The sequence below is a fragment of the Coffea eugenioides genome, chromosome 7 (assembly GCF_003713205.1).
Source record: "Coffea eugenioides isolate CCC68of chromosome 7, Ceug_1.0, whole genome shotgun sequence".
NCBI lineage: Eukaryota > Viridiplantae > Streptophyta > Magnoliopsida > Gentianales > Rubiaceae > Coffea > Coffea eugenioides.
The window spans coordinates 18,550,877-18,560,527 of record NC_040041.1 but is presented as its reverse complement, the minus strand read 5'-3'; the positions used below and the strand labels follow the sequence as shown (position 1 = coordinate 18,560,527).

The 9,651-nt window shown below is 36.7% G+C and overlaps 1 protein-coding gene across 1 annotated transcript; it reads right to left on the bottom strand.

Moving 5' to 3' along the window:
* Nucleotides 1-3,066: 3,066 nt before the first annotated feature.
* Nucleotides 3,067-9,249, bottom strand: LOC113777058 (pentatricopeptide repeat-containing protein At2g33680-like). Its single transcript, XM_027322103.1, has 2 exons — nt 8,866-9,249; nt 3,067-5,115 (listed from the first exon to the last, which is right to left on the bottom strand). Exons 1-2 carry the CDS (start codon nt 9,247-9,249, stop codon nt 3,067-3,069), a joined length of 2,433 nt encoding a protein of 810 aa, XP_027177904.1.
* Nucleotides 9,250-9,651: the final 402 nt, after the last annotated feature.

The window sequence follows — 9,651 nt, the reverse complement described above, 5'->3', positions numbered from 1 at the left end:
AGAAAAGAGGAAAAAAAAAGGAGAAAAAGAAAGAATAAATATTAGAAAACGTGAAAAAGTGCAGGTTATGTTAGTGTGCGTTAGAGGTCAGCTTGTCGATTTATGGACTTAATATGGAGACTTTTGCGAATAGTTGGATCATTTGCTGATAAATGTTGTGCGCTATTCCTTCTTCTTAGATTAGTTAACTTGGAATTGAAGGAGTTTGTGGTTTAGAAGCTAACTGGGGTGATGTTTCTTGGAGTTTTATCACTGATGCTTGATTTAAGATTTTCTTGGTGTCTTGGCAATTTGGTAGATAGAGCAATGGCCATTATCAAATTTTGGTGTCTGTTTACTATTATTATGCTTGAGAACAAGCATGGTTTAGGTGTAGGGGAAATTGATAGGTTACAATTTTATTATTTATTTTATTATTAATTTCTCCCATTACCTGACTTGATGTGGATTAATTATTAGATTCTACTTACTTTTCGTAATTTGCATTTATTTCAGGGGGTAGAACGAAAATACCACAACCAAGGCCAATTTGACAGTCATCGAGAAAGAAATTAAATAGAAAGCATGCTGGGGCATTTTTGGAACAAAAGAAATGCAAGCCCTTTTTGGTCATTTGGCCGAAGTCCTTTTTCTTCTAGGAGAGCCGCCGCACATCAAAAGCCACTTAGAGAGGAACTATTAGAATGGGAGGGGATGAGCACTATTTGCTGGTTCTTTTTAGCTTTTTCGTCTTGTAGCGTAGCTTGGTACTTGATTTCCCTCTTAGCTTTTGAGTAGAATCTTTTCTTCCGTATGCCAGAGGAAAGCAAAAAACAATCAATTGCCTCCTGCAGCTTGCTCTCCTTATTGAATAGACCGAATTGCATTCATTCATTTTCCAATTGATGGCCGCAGCTCTTGCTTCGATTTCCTGTGAGTTTCGTTCATTAAACATGAACTAAATTTCCTTATTCTAGCCAAGGAGCAACGGATGCTTTGGTTCGCCTAAAAATTATGAGATCGATTTAATTTTATCTTTTTCTTTTTATTTATTGGTATTCGCATATTTCTTGATTGCTATGCTTATGGTTATTTAATTAATTGATTGTATTGGATCCAAATAATTAGTTAATTTGGTAATCTACTGTCAACTAGGGCATTTAAATCCGTAATTGTTTAATTGCCTTGAATTAGTGACAACTGGCATGATTAGATTTGTGTTAGGGGGATACGCGGGCTAATCTGAAATAACCCTGGTAGTGTGTTATTTGATTAGAATAGGGTTTCTCTAATACGTAAGGCAATTGGGGAATTAAATCTTATGGGCGTACCTAGAATTATTTCTCAATTAGAGCAGTGATTAACGGGCGTACCTTAATCACTGACACAGTAAGGAGGGGTTGACTGTCATCGCTTGTTTGGTAGTTATAACCTATTTATTAATAAATAATTGGAATTGTTTGTGCATCAATGATCAATTAGGTGAACCATTACTGAAGTTATTTATTGGCTAGACTTTTAATTATTATTACCTTACTTTTAGTGAATTGCCATTTGATTTTTAGTTGCCTATTTTATTTTATTTTTACTTGTTTTCCTATTTTAATTGTTTTAGACCTTTAATTATTGTTGCTCTAATTTTAGTGAATAGACATTTAATTTCTAGTTAGCTATTTATCCTTATTTGTATTTCTTTGATTGTCACCGTTTCTACAAAATCACCCCCTATATTACTTTGGACTTCTTAAAAAACAAATATCCCCAGTCCCTGAGGATATGACCCTACTTGCCATGTTTACAAATTAATATTTATTTGTGGAAAAAAAACCATCCCATTCGGGTATATCGGATCAAGCAAACTCTTCGGGAATATGGTGAATCAAGTAACCCATTGCACACCTAGAGTCCCTGCTCCAGTACTTGGAATCGGGTTTTGGCTATTTTAATTGACAATTAGGCTTATTTTTATTATTGCACAGGCTGACAACCTGTCAGAATTCGAAATCTGAAATGTGATATCGAATTCGAATAATAATATTTATATATAATATAATAGTTTTTTTAAAAATACATATATAATATATATTATATAACATAATAAGTTAATAATTGAAATTGAAATAATAAGTTAATACTGATACATGATATTGCAAAAACCCTAATCTGTTAACTCACCTTAGTCCTTACTCTTCCGCCGCCTCTTCTTCATCGCCTCTTCGTCACTGTCTTCCTCAGAGCAATAATCCTGTCTTCATCACCGAAATGGATGGCAGTAGCGACTCAGAGCAATAATCCTGTTGTCAGAACAATTTCACTCTAAAAACCTAAAATACCTTTACACAGGCAATGGCCTACTATTATTTACCATCTGTGGCTTTGGTACTCCAGCCCTCTCCCCGCTCTATCTCCCTTCCAATCCGAAGTAAGAGTCTCCCAATTTCTCTCCCAACTTCCTCTCCCTCCAAGATTCTCTTAGTCTTTATTTCCTCCGACTGTTCTGAGTTTCACCGCATCAATATATTCAAGAAAGTTTATTTGGTTTCTAGCATATGATAAAGAAATTTTACTCATCGAATAATGTGAAGAAGAAAGGATTTTCGGATCTAGAGGTTCTGTGTGAAATTTGTTCTGATCTTTTAATTGCTATACCAAGAGGAACAATTTGATGCATTGGATAGTGATTTTGGTTTAAATTCTGAATTACTTTTGTCTCAATCATTCAGGTATGTATGTTTCGAAGTGGATTACTATTCGGTTTGTATCGTTTGCAATGGGAGGATTGGTGGCTTGATGTACGCCATTATCTGGGTCAAATACAGAGGGGAAGTGGTAAAGTCGGTTCCTAAAGATGGAAATGGATTTATAATTCTGAACCTCTTTTAGCAGCTTTTCGGCCATGGCCTAAGACAAACTAACTCACCTTCCTTCCTTTCTCCGCAACTCCCAAAAGCAAAAAAGGAATTCGGTTAATTCGGAATTCACCGAATTCCGAATTCAATTCGGTATTGAATTCGAAATCGGAATTGACCATTTCGAAATCGAATTTTGTCGGGAAAATTCCAATCAAAATTTCGAAAATTTCCGATTTCAAACTTTCGAAATATCGCTTTCGATTTCGATGCACCGTCCTAAGTGAAAGCCAGCTTTAGAGTACATATTAGACAGCATAACGTAAGGGACAGCATCTTTTGGCGTCAATTTAAACAGGACCGAAGCTGCCTTCTTCGCCAGGTCTATATTCCCATGTTTCCTCCATGCAGCAAGGAAAACTTTCCAAACAGTCGCACCAGGCTCCTCAGCCATTTCATCGAGCAACTTTTCAGCTTCGAGCAGTTTTCCTGCACGTCCCAGAAGTTCAACCATACATGCATAGTGATCAGGACCAGGCCTTATTCCATGAACATTTATCATGGATTCAAAATATCTACATCCCTGATCAACAAGCCCTGCATGGCTGCAAGCAAAAAGTAAGCCTATAAAAGTAATGAAGTCTGGTTTTATGCCACTGAGTATCATTTGGTCATAAAACCCGAGAGAGTCCTTTCCTTTACCATTCTGAGCATAACCAACTATAAGAGCAGTCCAAGTAATCACATTACTGTTAGCCATTGACTTGAAAACTCTATCGGCCTCTTCTAAGCAACCACAATTTGCATACATTGTCACAAGAGAGTTGTCAACCAGTAAGGATGACTGAAGTCCAGATTTCATGAAATTTGCATGAACTTGTTGTCCAAACTCTAGCAAAGCCAACTCTGCACAGGAACTCAAGATGCTAGAAGTGATAACTTGGTCAGGTTCAACACCAGAATTTCTCATCTTGCAGAACAACTTCAGGGCTTCTTCATGGGAGCCATTATGAGCGCAGCCAGTAACAGCAGAGGTCCAAGAGATCACATCCCTGTCCAATATAGTGTTAAACACCTTAAATGCATAACTTAAATCTCCCTGTTTTGCATACATATCCACAAGGGCATTGCCAATGAGATTACAGCCTTGAAAGCCAGTCTTGATCACTCGACAATGAACAGATTGTCCTATTTTCACATCCTTTTTGGAAGTAAGACAGTTCAAGACAGATGGGTAAGTGAAGTCATCAACTCCGATATCCCTCTCATGCATCACCTTAAATAATGACAATGCTTCCTCTTCATACCCATTTTTCACATACCCAAGTATCAATGAATTCCAAGAAACCGCATGATCAGCTTCCATTGACTCCAATACCTTCCTAGCACTATGCAAGTCCCCACATTTAGCATACATGTCAATTAATGCACTCTGAACAATGACGTTTGCTTCAAAACCTTCACGAACAATGCAACAATGCACCTGTACCCCAAACCTAATTTCAGAAACAGCAGCACATGCTGTCAAAACTCTTGGAAAGGTATATTGATTTGCCTCAACCCCCTCCACCTTCATGCCTCTGAAACAATGAATTGTTTTGTGTGCATCACCATTCAGCGAATAGCCATGAATCATAGTGGTCCAGGTAACATGATTTCTCCCGCTAGGCATCTCTTCAAATAGCAACTCAGCTTCCGTCACACACAAGCACTTTGCATACATATCAATAAGGCCAGTGATTACAAATACATTTGTGTCAAAATTGGTCTTAGTGGCATATCCATGGACCTGTTTGCCTTTCAAAAGCAAACAGTTTACAGAGCACACCCTTAGAAGACTGCCTAATGTGTACTGACTCGGCTTGCAGCCCTCGCATTGCATCTCCCAAAACAACTGAAAACCTTCAGTTTCATACCCGTACTTGCAATACCCACAAATGAGGGATGACCAGGTGATTGAACTCTTATTTGGGGCATCATCAAACACTTTCTTTGCTTCAGTTAACCTCCCTAAAGCAGCATACCCAGAAACCATAGTGTTCCAAGCGAACCCATCTCTCTGGGGAATTTTCTCAAATAGTTTCCGTGCTTTATCTATTCGGCCTGATCCCACCAGCTCATTCAAAGATCTATTGATGCCAAGCAATGAAGATTTAGTGCTTGCCAAGCCCGCAATGCTGCAAGCTTTAAGACTCAAATCGAAGCACCAATCTGGATAAGAAGAAGACTTTGTTAATAAACTATTGTACCGCGAGCATAGTTTGTACATGAGCACAGGCTTTTCTTTCTGCAGCCTCAGCCAGAAAAAATCGTTATTCGCTTGTCAGTCTAAGTGAAAGGCGTGAAACTAATCTCAAACTTGTCCTTACGACTTCAACTTACATTACAATGCCAATATCTTGGCAAATTGGTCAGTGAAGAAGCTTAACCAATCAACAAGGGTCACGACTCACGATGACTCGAGTCCCTTGCGAGCCGAACTCAAGTTTTGTGAGCAATGTATCAAGGTTAAGCTGGAGTTTCAGTAATATTACTCGCTTGAGATTGAGTATCTTTATGCATGTTAAGTAGAGTTTGAATATGATGATACTTGAGTTTAACTTAACTCGATTACATCCTCAATCGTTTTATTATGTCTCTCATTTTAATAATTTTCATGAAATTAAAAATTACGATGGAGCTAGCAGGAAATTAGCTTGGGCCTTGGGTTAGACAAGGAGAAAAGATAGCTAGGAATTCCCCAAAAAAAAAAAAAAAATCCCCCAAAAATTCTGCAGCACTTGCATACAGCCTCAATTTAATAATAATAACTTCTATGTCATCTATATAATGGAGTACCCATCGAGAGAAAGTTCATATTTCCACCGATATTCGTTGACAGGTAAGAGTTATATAAACAATCGAAGTTGGCCACTTAACAATGATTAAATGATCATTAACTATATTAAATTATAAAGTTTGGATAGTCCAAATCTGTACTCCACAAGTCTCTCAACTTCTTTTGCAGACTTCTTTTAGTCACCATCAATATTTTGTTCCCACGTTTTGGTTGTTTATAATTTGCTGCAGACCGAATCAACCTTAAAAATGGTCTTTGACAAGTCAATGCATAGCTCTTTGTGCCAAATTAATGGTCGTAAGCTAAACCACACAATATGTAGAAAACTAGTTGAAACCTACCACAAAAACAAACTTGGTCGAGTTTTGTGGTTTTACTCTCTCTTCCACAGCAATCCTAACCTTATGAATAGCCTTTTTCATTAGGTTAACAGGGTCCTGCATGAAGGTTGGGTAGATTGCATGGTAAGATGGGATAAATTGTGAATAGAAAATTTTGGATTCAAAACCTTCCACTTATCCAAAAAAAAAAAAAAAAAGTCTAAAGAGATATCGTGTCCATTGTAACAAAAGCAGAAGGTTTTGGATCAAGACCATGAGCATATAATAAATTCTAAGGGGTAAACAGGAACCTTAGAAAATTTTAGGGACTTCTAAGGTAATTTAACCACTGGCAAAACATTTGTTATTTTTTGGCCCGTCAGCCCTTGGAGTTCTTTTTATTTACTAACAACCAGAGCAAGGAATTCAGCAAGAAAAAAAAAATTTTCATTGAAATTCGTGCAGAACCATAAAGAGTCCTGAGTAAATTTGTGACCCATTAGTTTTCATTGCGTTATCCTGACAATGTACATGGATGTTGAGAAACTTGTAATGATTTGAGTGGGGGTGGATCAGACAAGACGTGTTCAAGATTTTGCATGAGATTTAGGACCTTCAAATATCCTGATAAGTACGTAGAAAGTATTTTGTTAGTCCCTTTGCCTTGAAGTAGGAACAAAAAAGACCAAAAAAAAAAAAACATTGAATACGTAATTATATTAATGAGTATCCACAATATTTAATCAGTAAATACTAGACAAACCATGAAGCCAGTTAAAAATAAAAATAAGATTCTCGACATTGAATTATCATTCATGCACACAAAATAAACAAGAGCAAAAGCACATCCAAATACAGGACATGGCAAATGGCAGCTGAATTGGCTGACAGAAAATTGAGATATAACATGAAGAATATGGTGAATTTCAGTCAAACCTGGAAAAACACACTCTACTTGCTGGATGGATGCGTAAAAACCCGGAAACCATCCTGATAAATTCTTGCAGATAGCTGGTGTTGCCTGAATTCGTGGCAATGGATCTCAAGATGGCAGGCAGGGAATTCATTCGGACTATAAGGGAAAACGCCAGAAAAATCTCCAGTTTGACTGACGAAACTATCTCTTCCGGCCATGTTTGTATATCAGAGATGAATTTGAAGAAGCTATATATCTCTTAGGTTTGTTGTTAATGGTAATGGGAATACTATTTGTAAGGGGAGCAAATGCCCTCCAGGTCGGAAATAGAAAGGCCTTTAGCTTTCTTCAATTTTTCTCTAATTTCTTTTTGTCTCGACACGATGAGAAAGTACGTATTAGTGCTGAGAAACGATCGAAACAGACAAAACAAGAAAGTTACCCATTCCCGTATATGCATTGCTATTTGCTGGAACAAATTCAGAGGCCACAGCACTGAGAACATTGCGCAATAGGAAGCTCAACGGAGGAGCATTTTGCAGAAAACGTTAATCTGATACCCATCAAGCTAGTGAATAATGAATCTAGCCAATTCTCTTTTTGCTTCTTTCACGATTTTTTTTATGATACCTTATAGTTCAAAAATGACAAAAACAAGACAAATAATAAAGTTATCATGTCTTTTAGGCTTGAGAACGTTCTCTTTTAGTACATGCATGCAATTCATCGGCTCAATTTAACAATATCTTTGCTTGCCAATTCTTTTCTAAATTTTGCCGTGGGTTTTCTTTTGGAACCCCATTTGTTATTTCAGGCATTGTTTTTATCATATCTATGTATCTCCTATATATCTTTCTTCATCAACAGGGTAAAAGATGTTGTTTCATGAAAATAATTGAATTTCTTTAACATTATTAGGGCATGTTTGGCAAATCCTGAGAGATAGAATGAGTAAGTACTCAATTAAATATATCCAACCTCAGAATCCAAAAGATCACTAGATCAATAGGATCATTCAGTGCGATCCATTTTCGCTTGCATGCAAAACATAAGTTGGAGCTGAAGATCATCAAAATCTAGTTGTATATAAGACTATATTATTTGCTGAAGACATACTTGAACAATTTTTCTTTATGAAAATATATAAAGACATTGAAGGCAACCAATTAACTTTCCCTAATATCAAGTAGTATACCTTCATGGCTGAAGAAATAATATTTAAAAAGCATTTCTTACCAACATTAATGCATGCTTTGGCATCAAACATGATGATAAGCATTCTCAATATATCAGTTGTATTTCACAATAATTTAGGATATAAAGCAAACATTATGTATTCATATATCTTACAAACAGCGGTTGCATAGCAAACTTCATTCATAACTTTCAATTATACATATCAAATACATCCATTTCATTCGTATTTCACAATTCAGGATGTATAGCAAATACTATCGTATCTTACAATGGAAAATGCATAGCAAACCCGGATTCTTTCACAACTTCCATATACAAAATATTGGAGGATAGCTATATATTCGCAATCACCAAGCAACGTCATAACTTGCAAGTTTACAAGGACGGGTAGCAAGTAGCACGTAGCAAGCACTGGCAGCATCTTCAGTGGTAACATATCGATTTATCTCCCAGTTTTATTTAGACGTTTTGGGGTTTTTCTTATACCTCCACACTTTGATAGCAACAAAGAGTCTACATATTATAGTAGTACTTTACGATTCAAGAGAGGGTGGCGACTAGAAGGAGTATGACCATCTTTTGATGGAGGGCTGATTGAGGAATCAAGATCATGCTTTCTTGGGAAAAAAAAGCAATTCAGTTTAAGCGATAAGAAAGATATATTCCAAGAAGGCTTAAGGCATAGATAGACCAGGATATTAGCTTAAGCCAAAGGGGGAAAAACATGGTTGTGGCAAGGAAAAACAAGGTGGCTCCAAAGAAGACCCAGGCATATTGTAGCACAAGACCCAGAGCAGGATTGGAGTTCCTAGATATGTAGACGGATAGAAAGAGAGCGGTGAAACATAATATTAACATGAGACAAGCCATGTGGAAGGCTATTGGAATATGGTTCAGATTCTGGATCTTTATCATTGGAATATTGATTGCTGCGAAGCAAAATCCCAAAATCAATAGGTGCTGATCTTGTTGATTATTTGGGGCAAAACCTAAACGTGGTGGTGGTGCAGGTACAACGTTAGCAGGAAATAGTTGCTCATGCAACTGAGGAGGAAATACTATGACTTGAACGTACCTCAGAGACTGCTCTATCATTCTTTTGGTTGATGTATATAAACTTGCAACATAGTTTGCTGCTTTATCTCCCATTGTTCAAGTCTAGTAGTCAAGAATGTCTGAGCAATTTTAGCTTCAGGTCACCTATATATATACATACTGCTTAAACCCTAGGACGGAAGCCACCTTATTACGTTTCTTTAAGAATTGTCAAAAAGAACTTCAAGATGGTTAACTATCAACCATTATCATCTAAACAGTAAAGTTTTACATTTCTGTGTCCAAACGAAAGGATTAACGGGGAACTGTTTGTCATGCAATAAAAATTAGATGCAAATGAACGCTTAAAATTTATCTGCTGTTGACTATTGAATTATTGATAATAATGGAGCACTATTTATCTTATCAATGGTTTTTTGGAAGGAAAAGTTGCCCAAATTGTCTGTTAGATTGTTACATCTATGATTATCCTTTCTCTAATTTCTCACAATTAAA

What these genes read in the sequence shown, in the direction of transcription:
- LOC113777058 (XM_027322103.1), bottom strand. Translation starts at nt 9,249, where the DNA reads ATGGGAGATAAAGCAGCAAACTATGTTGCAAGTTTATATACATCAACC. An exon ending in TTGTGCTACAATATGCCTGG is followed by an intron (nt 5,116 to 8,865) that starts GTCTTCTTTGGA and finishes CTGAGGCTGCAG; the next exon opens with AAAGAAAAGCCTGTGCTCAT.